General features: G+C 36.8%; 1 protein-coding gene across 2 annotated transcripts in view; it reads left to right on the top strand.

The window, feature by feature from the left end:
- The window catches only part of pbl (epithelial cell transforming 2 pebble), a 286,114-nt gene that overhangs the window by 131,442 nt on the left and 135,604 nt on the right, over positions 1-19,068 (top strand). For both annotated transcript variants that reach the window (XM_081769346.1, XM_081769347.1), the window contains 2 exons: positions 7,143-7,331; positions 13,723-13,930. In XM_081769346.1, the coding sequence (XP_081625472.1) occupies positions 7,143-7,331; positions 13,723-13,930 (397 nt within the window). The remainder of the gene's footprint in view (positions 1-7,142; positions 7,332-13,722; positions 13,931-19,068) is intronic.

Here is a 19,068-nt window from a genome sequence, read left to right as displayed (position 1 = left end):
CAACTAAAATCCAAATCACATATTTTTACTAATTTGTTGTATACTTCACACATTGCAAATAATGGTGAATTTTTATATCCCACTGTTTTGGGTATTTTATTTACCAAAAGATTCCTATTTCTTAATTTACATGAGGTAGCGTTAAAGCATATTCTTTCCGAAAACGTACTATCATCAATTAATCCATTGATAATTTTATATAGGAACATTTGCTGGGCTACAATCCTTCTGTTTGTTAATTTGACATAGTGAAATTCCTTTAATAACCATAAATACGAAATTTTTCTCTGATCTGATGAAACACAAAATTTTTTGAAATATAAATATCTTAAAAAATTCTTTTGTATTGCTTCAATTTCATTTTTTTTGTGACTTACAACTTGGTGACCGTACTATTGACGCATACTCTAATTTGCTTCGAACTATTGAATTATATAATATTTCAATAACAGATAAATCACGGATATTTTTTGTACTTCTTATGATAAAACCTAACAGTCGATAAGCATCATTCGTTATATTATCAATATGAGTTTTAAAGGACAAGCTATTATTAAAATATACACCTAAGTCTTTAACCTCATATTTCCTTTCCAATTCAACACCATTTAAGTAATATTTACAATCAATATAGCTCCGCTTTTTAGTTATCATAAATTGACATTTTTGTAAATTTAGATACAACATATTTTCAACACTCCAATTGTAGACTTCCGTAATATCGGATTGTAACATATATTCATCATTCTTATTTTTTTATTTCTTTATACAATTTTAAATCATCCGCGTACATTATACAGTTCGAATGTTTAATTTTAGACGGTAAATCATTTACATATATTAGAAAAAATAAAGGTCCTAAGTTAGAGCCTTGCGGTATGCCAGAACTCATTTGATAGAAAGAAGACTGATGACCGTTGTATGAAACATTATTGTTTTCTATATTCAAGATACGATGCCACTAATTTTAAAAACAACAAACTCAAACCAAAATTTGACAATTTATTCAATAAAATAATATGATTAACTTTGTCAAATGCCTTTGAGAAGTCAAAGTATATAGTATCCACTCTATTTTGTTTATGCAATGCATCCTGTACATCTTCAACAAAATTAATCAGATTTGTAACAGTTTATCTACCTGTAAAAAATCCATGTTGGTTCTGATAAATAAAAGACTTAACGTGATTAAAAATACGTATATAGAGTATATATTCTAATACCTTGGCTGGAGCACAAATTATTGATATCGGTCGGTAATTTTCAATTTTATTTTTTTCTCCACTCTTAAAAATTGGACTAATACGAGATACCTTCCAGGTATTTGGAAATATCTGTGTTTTAATCACCAAATTATATATATCACATAAAGGACGCATTAAAACCTCCGAACAACCCTTAATAATACAAGGTGGTATTCCATCTATTCCACATGTTCTCTTAGGTTTTAAATTACGGATAGCGTTTTGATATTCCGTCATATTTACAGGATCTAACTTTAGTGTACTATATAATTGAGAATAATTGTTTCTGTCATTCACTCTATAAGTTGATGGAACCCCCAGATATACAGCTTTAAAATGAGTTGCAAAACCATTAACAATATCTTTATTAGTGCAATATTCCCTGTTATCTAGAGTCATAACTTTGGGTGCTACTTTTGTCACTTCCTGTCTTTTATAAATGACCAGAATGCACTTATATCATTTCTAATATTTAATTCTGACTCATTTACATATTTTTTATACGCTCCTTTTATCATTTGTTTCAGTTCTGATCTTACATTTTTATACATCATTGTGTTATATACTGAGTTTTTCTTATGCTTCCTATAATATTCTTTCAATTTTACTAATTGAATAATTTCTTCCGAGAACCAACGTGGATATTTCTTTTCCTTATTTAAAGAGTTCTTAGGGCTTGTTGTATCAAATATTGACCGTATTCTATTGTAAAAATATTCAACTGCCTCCTCTACATCATCTATTTTCTCTAAGTTACTCCAATCTTCTGTTTGGATTCTATTATACATTTCATAAAAATTTGCTTTTCGGAAGTTGTATGCAATTATTGGTTCACTAAGCCTACCACTCACTTTTGATTTAAGTTTTATATCTACAAGTAAAGCCGGATGATAAATATAAGATTTTACAAGAGCCTCCCCTTTATTTACTTCAATAGGAAGTTTTATATTTGTTAAAATTAAATCAAGGGTCTTTCCCTCACTATTTTTAACATTATTTATTAGTTTTAAATCGTAGAGATTTAAAAAGTCAGCCAACGCTTTATATAACGAACCTTTATCCAGTAAGTTCGTATCTGGATCCCTAATTTTCGGTAAATTAAAATCTCCTACTATAAAAATATTATCATTTGCTAAATTTTTCATAATTTTATATTCCTCAAATATTTTATAGAAATCATAATAATAATCTAATCTAGAATCAGGCACGAAGTATATCGTTACAAGAAAATAAATATTTCCTTTAACTACAAATTTTATGATTAAAAGCTCCAAATTATTTGCTATTTTCACTTCACTGGATATTATCTCTCGCCTTATAGCAATCAATACGCCTCCCCCTCCCTTTCCAATCCTATCTTTTCGGTATACCTTGTACTGATTATTAAATAATTCTGCATCATATACGCCTTTCTTTAACCAAGTTTCCGTCAGAATGATTATATTATATTCATCACTAGTTGCCAAAAGACCTTCCTTAAATTCATCACACTTAGTATTCAGCCCTCTAAAATTCTGATAGTAAATAGAAATCGAACTACCTTCAGACATTCTTTACATCAGTGACGAAATGTCTTCCTTTGATTTAATTACAAACACATTCCTATCATCCCTAGTTTTCCTCAATTTAATTACACCTGAATGGTCAACCCATAATAATGCATACTGTTTTTCTCTCTGCAATTTTCTTGCCTGACCAAACAGACGTTTGCGAAATGACGTAAGAGAGTGATTGATATATATCACCTCATTATTCGCATAACCAACTTGACATGCATTGAAATCCCTTTTGACTTTTCGTTTCTCCATTAATTTATCCTTAGTTTTGCGATGAACAAATTTTACAATTATGCCTGCAGTTTTCTCATGAGGTCGTTTCTTCAACCTATGACATGCGTCTATGTTTTCTTCCCTGATTACCACATCTAACGCCTTTCCTATATTTTTAACCACCTCATAAGTATCTTCGTTCACTTGTTCGGGCACACCATGAATTTCCACAGCATTTCTTCTCCCATATTGTTCCTGTTCATCTATCTGAGCTTGCAGTTCCCTTACTTGCTTTTTCAGTTGTGCATTTTCGGACGTTAATTGTTCTATCTTCTCTAAACACTCCCCTAATTTTACGGATTGTTCTTTTACCAAATTAACATTCTCATCAAGTTTTTCATGTGTAAGGTTTAAGGACTTGCCCAACTCATTTTCAATTCTAACGTTATCTTTCTTTAACTCAGAAACCTTCAAATCCTGCAAGAGTTTATACATATCTGCTAAACTAGGAATTTCGTGATTTAATTCATCCCCACTCTGCGTGCTTTTCCGCCTTTCTTTTAAACACACTTTGCACCGCCATTCTCTGTTTTCGTCTTTCATTAATTGTACATCTACTTTCTTAAGTTGCGCACACTTGATATGATACATGTTATTACAGTCTACACACTCGACTTTAGAGCTTACATCCTGTCTTGATACGTTCTTAGGACATTCACTACAAGCACTCATCCTGATTTCGATAGATCGAATCGAGATGTAACCTCAATATGCTCCGTGTAAAGAAGTTTCCAACCCTGAGTATTTTCGTTTTTCTTTTGTTTGTTTTGTTTGCTGAGCCGCGCAGTAATGCGATACAAAGCACACTTCTCACGTTAGGTTCGTATTTAATTACAGAAATGCATATCAGTACTTACTGCGTTCCTGGGACTCGTAGTTAGTTTACATATTGCAAAAATACCCATGAAATACACAAAATATAGTAGGAGCGAGGTTCACCACAACCTTATCGAAACATTGCCAGTGTTGCCTTCCATTTAGGCACCAGTGCAGAGAATTTTTGATCACTGTTCAAGAAACTGTTGAAAAGTGCCCATTGGCAGGCAGAATTGTTAAAGTGGCCTCTTGTATTTCACCAAATGTAATGACGAATAGCTCATTACGACTGTCTTGTGTAACCTTTGCCCTTAAAGAGTTTGTGTGTAAGAAGCATTATCTCTATCGATGGCTAATTGTGTAAAACGGGACTACTTTTAACATTGCGATTCCGCGTGTTTTAATTAAGTAGTTAAATCATTTGATTAGAAGACAAACTGGATGTGTTTCTTTCTAACGTTCTCCATGACATAGGTGTGAATAGTGTTTCGACAACTGAGTTCTTTCACCAGTTTCTGATCTTGTTTCATGTCAATGCTGCTGTGGAAAGAGGTTTCTCAGTTAATAAAGAGTGTTGGTAGGAAACTTAACAGAAGAGTTGCTTGTTGCTCAATGAGCAGTGTACGGAACACTTACAGCTGCAAGAGTGATTTCTAACGTTGAGATAACTAAAGCAGTGAATTTGGCAGTAAGAAGTTCATCATCTAGAAGACAGGAAGCTATAAAGGATAAGAAGAGCAAAGAGAAGGAAGTGGCTAATAGAGAAAGGCTGCACAAGAATTAAGCTTTTTCTGAGATGAAGAGATTTATGCAGCAGACACACGAAGTTTATTCTTTTGACAAAGAAATTACAGATCTAAAAAAGAAAATGAGTATGTAAGTGTGCTTGGTCTAACATAGATGTTCTGTTAAAAAGTATTTGTTACTACTTATATTTTTGCTTAGTAATGTGTATTTTTCATTACTTAAAAAGCTATTTATGAGCTGAATGAAGATGAATGTTTTATGCAAGTAGAAATGTGCAAGCTATCATATGCTTTGTGGTGACTGACTTTTTTTTGTCACGGTAGTGAGTATTTGTACTTACTAGAATGTCAAAAATCACTGTAATCACACGCAGTCTCTGTCATTTAGCAATTATTCATTGACACAATAAATAAAGCCATTCAGGATGAAAGTTAGTGTATTCTAGGAGGTAACATTGAGGTGATAAGATTAGTTAAATTAGATGTGCAGTCTTGATTAATTATAAGTTGCTAAGACAAAAATGTAAAATACCTTTAGCTTTCATCTTAACCCGCCATTGATAGGTGATTTAAAAAATACCCTAAAATACCATAGTACTTGGTCAAGAACATTTGTAAAATCGTCAAGAAAAGGTCAAGAAAATTTGATTCTCAAAACTTGTAGACACCCTGTAAAATTTAATTGAATCTCAGCTGAATATTATTGAATATTGCCAAATCGTTTTTTGTTTATTATTTCAGATTCCATAGGTTTTTAGGCACTAACTTGAAAATATCAGAAGACTTTAAAACAATATTGAGAAAAAAAAATGCTTGAAATAATTTGAAACCTGAAAAGTTTATTTTAACATCATAATCTTTGGAACTTAAATGAACAACCTTTCGCCGTAGGCCACCTGCATCGCGAGCCCTGCAGGCCTGTTAGTTACGCCATTGACTGTGTAATCTACTTCCTTCTGGATATAAACTTATTCTGATTGAGTGGTTGTTTTAAAATCTGTGAAATTCTGCGTGGTTTATATATATATATATATATATATATATATATATATATATAAAAGAAGACATGAGTTTGGTACACACTAATCAGATATCCCAGATATTTTTGGAAAGAGCCTTATTTATTGATAGATAGTGGCAGTGCCGGTTGTGTTTCTCTTGTTCTTTTCATTTTAGATAATAAAAATAACACAGAAAACCAACTCAATACTTCGTTTTGTGTGTGTGTGTGTGTGTGTGTGTTCGTAAATAATTCGATTTAGGTCAGTTTCTTCTGTTGTTCATTATATAAGATTTTAGAAAATTAGAGAGACCATTTCATTATGCTATTCCATTAAGTCCAATTGTCAAAATCAACATAAAATATTAATAACATGATCCTAAACATAAAATACTAATAACTTTCTCTGTGCTGTATTTTTGTATTCATTTACCCATTTTGTGATGGTAGAGAATGCCATCCTTTTCCGGAGTCTTAGCTAGGAATAGCTAAGGATTTGATGAGCTTAGGTAAATAATAAAGAGGTAAACTCTTAAGTACGATAAATAATTAATGATCTCCATTTTAATACCGTTTCTTCTTTTCCACCCTTCTTCCGCGACATTAAAATGAAGTTGCCAGATGCGTGTTTTATCACAAGAATTCAGCATATTTCTTGGTGAACACAGATCAATGAACCTAACTTAAACATGGGATATTAAAGAAAGATATAAACAAAAATGTCAATAATAATTCAAATTATCTGGTTACTACAATTACAGATATTCGCTCTCCTCCACTAGTCCAGCGGTTAGCGTGCCCACCTTTGGTGTACAGAGTCCCGAGATCGATTCTCCGTGGGAGAGCCTTGAAATTTAAACACATTACAATGGTTTGGATTTGACCTTAAACTGTAGGTTAGCGTCCTATATAGCCTTAGGGTTGAAGGGTCACTAAACTCAGCAAACCAACAAAATTACAAATTTTCATAAAGTACATCATAACTAGTTATTCATTATTTTTAATTTTTTTTTAAATTGAAAAGTATTAAGACCTGGCAACAGTATATTTTGGTGTCATAAAAGAGACGGAAAAGGGCGAAAGGCAGGAATGATTACAAATTAACCTTCTGATTAAGGTACCATCGTAGAATTTAGTGATTATCCTTCCCATTATTTGTCTACAACTTTATCAAAACTTCCATTCCCAAGTGAAAGGCAAGGAAGAAGGTGGCAGCTCTGATCTCCGTGAATTCAGTAATTGCGTACGAGAAAATAGGACATGGCAAGACATCTATTAATGTTTGTAAGAATATGTGCTTTACTGAATATTAAAAACTCTTGAACATCTTGAGAGAATGAAAGTGAAACTAATTACAGTGATTGAATTCAGTAGTAGAAAACCAAGTAGTAGTTAAAAATAATGTGTTAGTTTAATAAACTATCTTCATTCCACTTATTTCTCTCCTAACTCTTAATGAAATTAAAATTCTCTCTTCCTTCCCTTTTTCTTATTTGTTACTTTTCAGATGTTTAAACTTCCCCTGGAAAGTAGAAGAAACTCCGGCGATCCTTTATTAAATAGCACTGAAATAAAAACGATATTTGGAGAAATACCACCTATATATGAAGTGCACAAGCAAATTTTGGATGAATTAAAATGGGCCGCTGTACATTGGAAAGAAGGATTTAGCATTGGGAATATATATTTAAAATACGTAAGTACATATTCTAGTAGTTTGTTGGTAGATTGAATTTTAAGTTTAAATAATACAAAATATAATCAATAAAATATTTATGTATAGTTCAAAGATATTTGATTTCGAGCTATTTCACTGTTAGTTTTATCAGTTAGTTATCATAACTTAGTGTCTGGTTATTCTAATATGTCTACATCATAACCGTTGATATCTTACACGTTTTTTCTACTGCGCATCTCGTTTTTGTAAGTGCCAACCATTGTTTTCATTCCGATCCGGGTGCATACTACATACTAGTATGCATTTGTGTGCTTGCTGTATTACTCCGTTGCTTTAGTTTCACTGGTTTGTGTACTTTTTTAGTAGAATGATCGGCATACATTTAATGAATTATTCAACAATTACGAGGGATGATCGGGAAGAAAAGATTACAAAGCATTTAGCTTTTTTGTTATTCCCTGTAACTTAACAAAAAGTTATTTGTAGATTAATAACATGTTCGTCTTGTTGCAAGTTTGAAACTTCAGATTCCGACCATGTATAATGGATGTTTAAAGTGGTGACTCGTCTGAAAAATTGATCAAGATTAAAAGTGAGGTTAGTAGTGCGGTTCATGTAAACTAAAAATGCTACACCTACTGACATTTAGGCAGACTGTGGAGATGCATAGGGAAGGCTCAATTTTAAGGTAACATGTAACGAAGTGATGTACTTTCGAAGAGGAACGGACCGGTATAATTAATGACAACCCTAGATATTGGTAGACCCAGTACCTCAACTACTCACGTGAACTTTGCTCATGTGGATGAGTGTATTCGTGTGGACAGATCATCATCATTACGCTCAATATCAGCTGAGCTGGACCTACTATATGGTGTTGTGCAGAATATTGTGGTTAATGGCCTTAACTGTAGGAAAGATGATGTCAAAACTGCTGCCTCACGGTGGCAACGAGAACTTGACGCGGATTTCTGTGCAACCGGTAAGGAAAACCCCCATCTACAGTTAACAAGTGCTTGAACAAAGGAAGTGATTACATCGGGGACTAGTATTGAGTGTCCTATATCATCAGGTGTGTTGATCTACCAGCTATGTCTCACACATAAGCCATAATAGGCTTCGTAACCTTCTTTTTTCCGATCATCGCTCGTAATAATAGTCTAGAAATACTACAAAAACGAGTTGATGTCTTACTGCAAGTTCAGTTTTTGTCATCTATAGTACTTAAATCAGAAACTGCTGAGAGCTACTGCCGCTGCCGAATTAGGTATTGCCATTTGGGAGATAAAACAACCTCTAGTAGGATCGGCACGTTACTTGTGACAGCAAGCCTACCTCAAAGTACGCTTAAAACACCTGTTGAGGTACCGTATTCTACCAGACCCAAAGACATGAGTTAATAGCCCATTTTGGAGACTACCTATCTCCCCAGTAGGGCTTGTGGGGCGAGAGAAACAGTTTACCTCAAGTCTTTCAGAATTCTTACTGAGTCTCTCCTTTCCGGTAGGGACGGAGGTATGGGAACCTTCCTGAAAATTGCCGTGCTGAGGTACCAAGTACACACTATCCCGGACAGTAATACGTGTTTTTTGCCCATTTGGGAGACGGGCCAAGGTCTTTCTTCCCCTGGTAGGGACGTCCAAATTCACCCATTTCTTGCCTACCTAGACTATCTCAATTTTACTTGTAGAGCTCCCTTGTGGCTAAGCGGTTAGCGTACGCGCCTTTAGCGTGGGAGACCCGGGTTCGATTCCCGGTGGGAGCACATGTGGTTCGGATTCCACGTTAATCAATAGGTCCACGTCTCATATAGCCTCGCTGCTGAAAGGGACGCTAAAACTAACATCAACTCAACTCAATTTTACTTGCCAAGATACTACGTGCTCTTACGAACCAATGGCACATGTTAGTCGCCCATTAGAGAGATGGGCTGAAAAATTCTCCTCCGGCAGAAGGGACGTCCGAGTCCGTCCATTTTTAGCTACCCCGACTATCTCAGTTTTACGTGCTGTGGTACCGTGTGCACTCTTAGTCCTAATGGTACAAGTTAGTCACCATTTGAGAGGCGGACTGAAGGCGCTCCCCTCCTGATAGGGATATGCACTTCCCTTTAGTCCTTCCCTATGAGGAAGAGAAGGATATACACAGGAAGGTTCGAAACGCCTCTCCTTTTTCTTCTTCACGAATAGACTGCCATAAGGCGTGCAGTCTGCTAAGTCGAAGGGTCTCTCTTCCTTTTTCAACACATGCTTAGGACTAACTGTGGGGGAATTGGAGCTAGGAGCAAATGATTGTGCTGTTTCGAAAGAATTGTGTATGTAAGAATGCATTTGTCCGAATTTCGATGTAAAGCAGCCACTATATCTAGACCAGAGATGCTAACCCTCTCGAGGGCATCCTCACCCTTAAATTCCCTCGCCCACAATGACGCAAGGGCGAGGATAAGTTTCGACAGCAATGGCGAGGGTGTGCAAGGGCGAGGAGAAATTCCCAACACGAGGGCGAGCAAGGTCAATGGATAACTACCTTCGCGAGGGCGAGGACCAACTGTTACTGCGAGGGCAAGGGTGCGCGAGGGCGAGAGTGTACGAAGGCAAGGGTCAACTTCCACTGCGATAGCGAGGGTGCGCGAGGGCGAGGAACACTTTCCTTCGCGAGAACGAGGGGACGCGATGGAGGAGGACAAGCTTTCTTAACAACAACTATTTTGAATTTGATGTTTGACCATTTTTGGAGGAATATATAAAATAAGATTTGCCGTGTCCCCTAGATGAAAAATTGATGTCATAGCAAGATTATAGATTGGTCATATTCTTCCTTTTATTTAATTGCAGTAGACAATTTCTCTTGTGTACTTCCACATAATTATTAAAAATAATAGTGCAAGTGAATATAATATTTGCATGTTTCTCATGAATGTTTCCGGATAGAAATAGCTCTACGTTTAGAAGCAAGTGTGCCTCATTGTTGCCCTGCCTGTGGTAGAGACTTTTTGGATAAAAAGTGTCTGTACTGTCATGTTTAAAGAGTCAGATTTAAAAAGACTTGACGGAATGACTTTTTTTCATAGATGGCCAGTTTGCACTGGGTTCGCCCTCATTTCTCTCAACTGGGCTCGCATTCACTCGGGCTCGGGCATATTTCTTTGAACTGGGCTCGGGCTTAGTTCGTTTTGGCTCGCGCTTAATTATTAAATGAATAGTTTGTATTAAGTTTCTGGAACCAAGCAATATGTTCTGAAGTTAATTGAGTACTAGTTTATTTCTTTATGTTTCCAACTTCTGTTGTAAAAATAGATATTAAGTGATATGATACTACATTCATGAACACCCGGATGGTATAGCCTCGGTGCGATTTTTTTTAATCGTCTCCCAACCAAAACCAAGTTTTATATGCTCAAAGACAGACAGACAGACAGAGACAGACAGACAGACAGATAGATAGATAGATATGTGTGTGTGTTTGTTTGTTTGTATTTTGGGGCAATATAGCATATGCAATCGAGCCCTGCAGCTTGTAAGTCAATTAGATTACCTTTCCCCCCCTTACTTTGAAGCAAGAAAGCTTTAAATTTTTAACTTTATAACTTCCCTCAAGAGCAGCTTCTACTTTTAATTGTGTGTTTGAAGACATATTGTCCTGCTAAAATACATTAAATATGATAATTTCTTAATTAGTTTTTTTGCAGTAGTAATAAAGTTCGGTCGGACACATGTTCTTATCTTTTATATTATTATTAGACAATAGACAATATTACTTACTTACTTACCAATTAATAAGCATTTCTCGGATTTTTTTTTTTTTTTTTCGAATCAAGTAAGCAACACTAGTTCACTCAAGTCTTAGGTCTCAAATACTATTTATGAGCTTTTAAGATACTCAAATCACAATATATTCCAATAATATATATGGTTTAAATGTTGTTAGATACACCCTTCTTACGACTCTCGTGACGCAGAAGGATTCTGAAAACAAAGGAATACATTTTGTACATAAATTTACAGAACGAGACGGGAAGTTAGTCTTCGAGAACCGAGACAATAAAGAAGTTTCCGAGAATTGAGACGAGACCTTAATATTTATGAAACGAGATGATAAACCTTATTTCTCGTCTCGTCTCATGGGCAACACCAGTTTGCACCGAAAGATGTAAAGGAAACTCTATTTAGATTTTATCTGAACATATTCATGGTAATATTAAGTGTGGAGTAGTCAGTGATTTGTTCCATTTTAGGTGATCCGTAGTAAGTTATACGATGTTATGTTTAGTTTTCTCTGTTTAAGACTATGTTAAGGTAATAATTCAGCAAATAGGCTAGAAAATTGAGGATCTAATCCTCACGAGGGCTTCCTCACCCTCTAATAACCTCGCCCTCAATGATATGAGGGCGAGGGCGATGGACAACTCCCTTCGCGAGGGCGAGGGTGCGCGAGAGCGAGAAGTTTCCAGTACGGGAGCGAGGGCGAGCGAGGGCGATGGACAACCATCCTCGTGAGGGCGAGAGCCAACTTTCACTGCGAAGGCGAGGGTGATGGACAACTCCCTTCGCCAGGGTGCACGAGGGCGAGGATAAGTTTCCAGCACGAAGGCGAGGGCGGGGAACAACTCCCATCGCGAGGGCGAGGGTTAACTTTCACTGCGAGGGCGAGGGTGCGCGAGGGTGATGGACAACTTCTTTCGCGAGGGCGTGCGAGAGCGAGGACAAGTTTCCAGCACGAGGGTGAGGGTGAACGAGTGCTTGGGCTAACTGTTACTGCGAGGGCGAGGGCGAACAAGGGCGAGGGCCAGCTGCCACTGCAAGGGCGAGGGTGAGTGAGGTCGGAGTAAAATGAACATCTATGATCTAGACACTTCACATTATTATCTTGGAAATTACTCTACTCTGTAGGTTAAACATTTTCAAACTTGGGAACATTTGCTATCTAAAATGTTATAATATGCATTTATTGTTATTACGCTGCATGCTGTTCTGGTCATTGTCTGGAGAGGCAGGGAATCGAATCGGATTTTCTTTGCGTTATATTGTTTCCTCCTAAATTCTCATTCTACCAATTCTTTCATAATCATTCACTTTCATTAACCACCCGTCTCGTTTATCCTACAAGACATCCATGGGACGTAAAATTAGAAATTTCATTTCATTTTCCAACTTCTCAATCCTCAAGTAGCTGGACAGCTTTTGGTGGTTGCCTTTGCAGACTTAACCAACTATTCTGTGGATATCTTAAAATGTTTTGTTTTTATTTAAGCATGCAATAAGAAATAACTTTTTAGGAAAGGTTATATCGGGATTCGAATCCTCGCCAATCCAGCTTTTTTGTTTTGTTCAGCATTGTATCTGCACGTACTAAGTGGAACTATTTTCATAATGAGATGAAGCAGGTATAGATAGTTACTTTACTTAAGCAGTAGAGCAACTGCCATCAAATGAGAAACCAGAGTTCAATTTCCATATAGCTTAACGAGCAAATTTCTGCTTCATGCTTCGTCTCATTTTTAGTAGTGTGGTGTGGGAGAAGTTTTTGAACCCGGCTTTTATGTATGCACTGCAGGCTAGACGGCAACGGATAACAGGACTGACAAAAATGTCTACGCCAAATTTAATTTCTGGGCCATGTCATTTTGGGGTGGTAGATTATCCTGGTTTGCCTGTTGACGAATTCCACGCAGCACTTCAGGCGACAATTGTTGGTAAACTCAAACGTGCCCCTTTTGTTGTCGAATGTTTCTGTATGGGTTCCATTTGTGTTTGTTTAACCACGATATCTTAAGTTGGTTAACCCATTTGCCCAACCCTGCTTTGCTCTTCGATTTACGAAAAAGTGTGCGTGGAAAACAGCCATGATTTATTCTTCCAATAACTGTTCAGTTTTGGCAATAGTACCAACACGACACTCGGGCACCTACAAGCTGACCTAGTATACTGAAAACGACGTCTCTTGTACGTTTCTAGTGCAACTACATGGATTGTTTCAACGTTGCCAAATCGGTCGGACGTAAACGGATCAATCCGCTAATATCATGAAGAAGGGCACTTGTTACTGCAGTGCATAAAGCTTAACACATTCAATGGGCTCAGGAGTATACATTGGAAAGTAGCGAATTGCAAATGTATAGAGTAGTTCGTATTATGGTAAAAATGTTTCTCGTTTTAGTAGTTGTGTATGACTTGGTTTAAAAGGGATACAACGCTCACCTAATTAGATATTACCTTATAAACGAAGAAAAGCAAAATTAAATACGCATTATTGTTAATATTACACACACACGTGACCCACCAAAAATAATATGAAGCTGATTGTTCCACATAACGCTGGTCATTACATGAAATTCTTCGTAATATTGTTTATTGCTACAAATAGAATAAAGTTTATTTTAATTTTGAATCCTTTCTTTGTTTTATTGTAGGCAGATGATCTAATTAAAGCGTACCCACCATTTGTGAATTCGTTTGAAGATATGAAAGAAACTTTGGTTAAATGTGATCAAACGAAACCACGATTTCACGCCTTCTTGAAAATTTGCCAAACTAAACCGGAATGTGGGCGAGAGACACTCCAAGAACTACTAATCCGACCTGTTCAGAGGCTTCCAAGTGTGAGTTTACTTCTTAACGGTATGTACATTATTTGTATCTTCATCTGTGATATGTTCAATTGTTTCTGATGTGCGTTCTCATTTTCTGTATTTTTCATCCAGGATTTCTTTAATATGTATTTACAGTAGTTTCGGGTTAGTATCACTTTATTCTGGACGACCATCATAAACCCCACTATTTCAAAAAAGGTCCGAGTTTTCTTGAACCACGGATTTGTCATTTATCTGTATTGCTGTACTCTAGGTGAGTTGTAAAGATTTCTGAAATTCTTTTGTTCTCCATGTTCTATGTTTTGTTTATCTTATTTATAGTTTGTGGTGAAATCTGTCATAACTAGATAGAGTGATGTTGTTCTGTTACATGAAATTTCTTGTGAATTATTTGCGATCTTGGTGTAGTTCTAGTATATCTGTGATACCAATGACGGCTACTGTGGAGAGTATCACTCTCGTTATTGCAGCTTTTGAGTTTTATCCTGCATTCTGTCATTCAGGTTCTGATCATTCGTGTTATTTTAATCAGTCTGTCCGTTTTATTAAGCTAAATGAATATGTAATGAGGGTTAATGCAAATGTGTGTATGGCTTTAAATTTTGAGTATCGCCTTAATTCTTGACTGGAAATCTTTCTGTAATGTGCATTTATTGTGTTCTGTTCCATGCCTCGAAGTAGTATTATTCGTAGACATTTGTAATGTTATTCTTCCGTTAAGTGTTCTGGTTTGCAGTCTTCATTAATGAAAGCTCTTCTGTGTTTATTTTTTCTCTTTGTAGATGTATTGACTTGCATTTGTCTATTGCTAAATCCATACAGACGTCGTGGTTAAAATCTGTTCCTATTTGTAGTAGTCTGTGGAGTTGACTTTGGAGAGCTTACATGTAGTTTTAGGCCATTAAGTGGTTGATTGTAAATTTCTATTTCGTGATTTCGCTTTAAAGCCGTAAGAAGTGTTCACTAATGATCTGTTGAGAGAATGGAAGCATGTAGAGATCCATGAGAGAGTCACCTTTTGAATATTCCTCTTTTTATAGTAATATTTTGGGATGCTGTCTTGTAGTGACTATTGGAAAGATGTAACTTTATGGACAATTTCATGTCTGTTTTCAGAAATTCGATTATCGTATATAATATATTTATTTATGTAATATTTCCCTTAGATATAACCTAGGATAGAATCGAAAGTTTTTTGGTAGTCTACAATTGCTACACTGAGATTTCTTTTCTGGGATTTAGCTGTTCAGTGAACGCCGTATCTATTATGGTCTCTTTCGCATCTTACTCGGGTCGCCACATTTTTGTTCTAAACTAACAATTTTATTCTTCTGCAGGCGACGGTATATTTTCTCAGCGAATATTGACATTATATGTACTTGTATACCAAAAAGCAGAAGTTTCTTACTCCTGTGGTTATAGATGTGCATTGAAACACACAGAAATGAACAAAATAACATGCTTGTAGTAAACTCCAATGCGTAGTTTTCGAGGGAAAAAATAGCTTTTGTAGCACTAACAAGGGAAAAGAGGGATATTATATATCGAAGTGGAAGGTTGTTTATACAACAATGGAAAGCACTAATGACGCCTATTACGAAACTGTAATAAATTTTTTCCAAATGCATATACTGTGCGAGTAATATGAATATACAGGGTGTCCAGAAAGTCCGCTGCCACCCCTAGAAATCGCAAATGGTGAGACAGATGTCAAAACAGGGAAACACGTGTTTGATCATTTAAAAGTACAACGTATCAAAGCAAAAAGTCGCAAGGCCACCCGCAGGGTCCCAGGTGGGGTCCAACTCAAAAATTGCAAATGGTAAGTGGGCCAAGTAGCATATTGTTCGAAAGCTGTTGGAAAATGAAAGAAGACGGAACAAGTATCGGCTTTCTAAAATTACCCTGTGCAAAATTGCGGCCGGTCAAAATGTAAGCAAAAACGTCATTGTAAATCTGAAACGGTGAGACAGAAGTCAAAATAGGAGAACACGTGTGTCATTATTTCAAAAGTACAATGATTGAAAGTAAAAATATTTGTCCCGGGGTCCTCCGCAGGGTCCCAGGTGAGGCCCTAATTACTCAAAATTTTCAAATGGCACGGGAGGTCAAGTAGCATATTGTTTGAAAGCTGTTGTTAAATGAAAGCAGATGGAACAAGTCTGGACGGTGTACGATAACACTGTGCAAACATCTTGCGTTTTAGTTCTTCTTTGTGTAGTCGGGTTTTAGTTTTTCATTTTAATTCTTGTACTCAACAGAAAGCAAAGGGCCGCGGTGGCTCAGTGGTAGAGCGTTCACCTCTGGTGCTTGGGGTCCCGGGTTCGATCCCAGCCCCCGCCAAGTGAACTTTGTGGTGAACAAACACCGTGTGCGTGGGTTTTCTCGGGGTTCTCCCGTTTCCTCCCACTTTCTTCATTCCACCATTTCATTCATTACTCATCATCACAGTCTCTTTCAGCCTAATCGGCATAACCGCGGGACGTAAAACTCAAAGATTTCATTTCATTTTCAACAGGAAGCAAGGAAATGGCCATACTGTGAGATTCAGCTCTTAGGGCGTAGTAATATTTAAATAAATAAATAAATATAATAAAAGCAAATTAAGAAATAAAGAAAGGAAGGAAATGGCATTTGACATCTTTGAGTATGGAACTAACTAATTAATATATAATGCACATTAGTACATATGCTCGTTGTCTGGATTATCAAGTATAAAATGATTGAAACAAAAAATTTTCTTGCTTCAGGAGCAGCGAAAACGTGCAAGTGTTTCACAGTAACAAGTGCCGATTGCAAAATGGAAAGCGAATGCGCTCGGAAAATCGAAATTATGATGTACACCAGTTTTCAACCCAGCTTTTATGAAAGCATATTGGTACATGCCTTCATAGCTTATTTAGGTAGTTTTTCCAAGTTCCGAAGCCGTAGACATCAAGTGGTTGACAAAACTTTGTGCAATTCTTCGGAATATTTTCTACACACAGTGAAATATCGTTAGGTAGATTGTCTGGAATTCTCACTTGATAAGTGAATGGTCCTTAATGGTGGAGCAAAACAAGATTCTCTTGTGTCATAACACCGCTAGGTGAAGCGTCAAGGACTAGATTTTCTGGTTTCGTCATTGATGGCCAGACGAGTGGGCCAAAAGTTCCACTAGGCTTCTTCAAGGTGATCATAATTTCTTCATACATTGTTCCATTCATTGTAATAATAGGCAGGAGTGTAATTGAATGAGTCGTTGCGCTTTTGGATTGCACTGATTTTTCAACTTTATCTTCACCAACGTAAGCAAGCGATCTTGTCCTTGTCATCTCGTAGTTGAATTCAACTGATCAGCATTAGATACAAATGCTGGAGAAATTTGTCTGCTGTTAATCAGATCATGAATTTTCATTGACCATTGTTCAGCTTCATTCTGTAGCCGTTCTTGATCTTTAAAGGATGACTTGGTAACAAATGCAATAATTCTTCTGCTGATAATTCCGTGGTTGTTGTTGAACTTCTGTACCCACCAATGCAAAGCATTAAACGAACGAGAGACATTATATTTTGCAGCATGTCGAGCAGCCCAAACTTGCAGGTCTTCATCATGGAAATCAAATCCGCTTGCTCGAGTTTGTTTGAAATCTGCAAATGTGTCTTTAGCAAAGTTTCCCTGTCACCACCGGATTCAAGCTGCTTTTTTTTTCTTTTTTTTTTTTTTCATCGGCGTATTTGAGGCCAGTCTGGTGCCCATGAATATTTCTTACGATTGATGTGATTTTCCTGTATGTGCCTACAGGTGTCCAAGCGTAATCAATCGCCAATTTCTTCTCATCGTCAGTATATTGTTTCGAGCCTCATGGGCAACCGGCGAATGAAGATGGCTCGTAATCAGCATCAGCAGCTAATTCTACCGAGCTCTTTCTTGATTATGGAAGAGTATCACTCGGTATTTCTGCATCAATCATGAAAAAGTCGGTGAGAATAAGTGAGTCAGATATTGCATCATTCTTCTCACAGCCTTCAATCATGATGTCACTGATGGTTGCCACAAATTCAATTTCACATTCACTTGTTGGAGATGACTTGATTCTATTATTGCGGATATAACTTTGGACTTGGTCGAGGACAAGTGGTAGCAAGTTGGCAATATTCATTTGAGGCATTTTTGAAACCGTGAACTAACAAATGTTACAAAACCTGAATAAACTTTCAATGTCAACTTACCGCTGCAAGAACCACAACAGCACGGATGATTGGATTCGCATTCTTGTCTTGCAAACGTCTAGGCAATGCAAGAATGCCCAGTTTGTTCAGTGTTTGTGCGATGTTTTGCCAGAAGCCTCATGTTGCTTGAATCAGTAGCAGAAAATGTGATAGCGACGAACGTTCCGAAATGACTTGGTTACATGATACGCTTCATGCAGATGATGTCACTAGCAGACAACACGCCGTATTTGGAGTCATGCAATTTTTGATTTTCCGCACTTCGCGTTCGAACTTTTCCCCGTTCTCTCGCACCGACGGCGCTTGACTGTTGTTCGAGCAACTTGCCCTACGTCAAAAACAAACATGTACATGGAAGTAGTCATTCACTGCGCGTGTAAAATGAACTACGATTTAGTAATTTTGTCAAACGCAAATTTCTAGGAAGTCGGTTTCAGACTATGTTCAAACCATTTCCAATGCGATTTGATGCGATATTCAGTGAAAATAGGAAAACTTACAATTAAACATGCATACGACTCGCACTGTACATGCATTTGGACCAATAATATTAGTTTCTTAATGACCATAATTAGTGCTTTCGGTTGGTGTACAAATCATTCTCCACTTCGATATATAATTTCCGTTTCTTCCCTTTTCTTTCTTTCTTTACACATTAATAGGCCTTAAAGAGCAGAATCTCAGACTAGGGGAAGAATTAAAGTGAAAACAAATTAAACCCAACTACAGAAAGAAGAACTAAAACGCGAGATGTTTGCACAGTGTTATCGTACAGCGTCCAGACTTGTTCCATCTGCTTTCATTTAACAACAGCTTTCAAACAATATGCTACTTGACCTCCCGTGCCATTTGAAAATTTTGAGTAATTAGGGCCTCACCTGGGACCCTGCGGAGGACCCCGGGACAAATATTTTTACTTTCAATCATTGTACTTTTGAAATGATGACACACGTG

This window comes from Thermobia domestica, chromosome 8 (genome assembly GCF_964235325.1).
Source record: "Thermobia domestica chromosome 8, izTheDome1.hap1.1, whole genome shotgun sequence".
Taxonomy (NCBI): domain Eukaryota; kingdom Metazoa; phylum Arthropoda; class Insecta; order Zygentoma; family Lepismatidae; genus Thermobia; species Thermobia domestica.
Note: the sequence above shows the minus strand (reverse complement) of the source record. Positions and strands in the feature narration are given on the sequence as shown.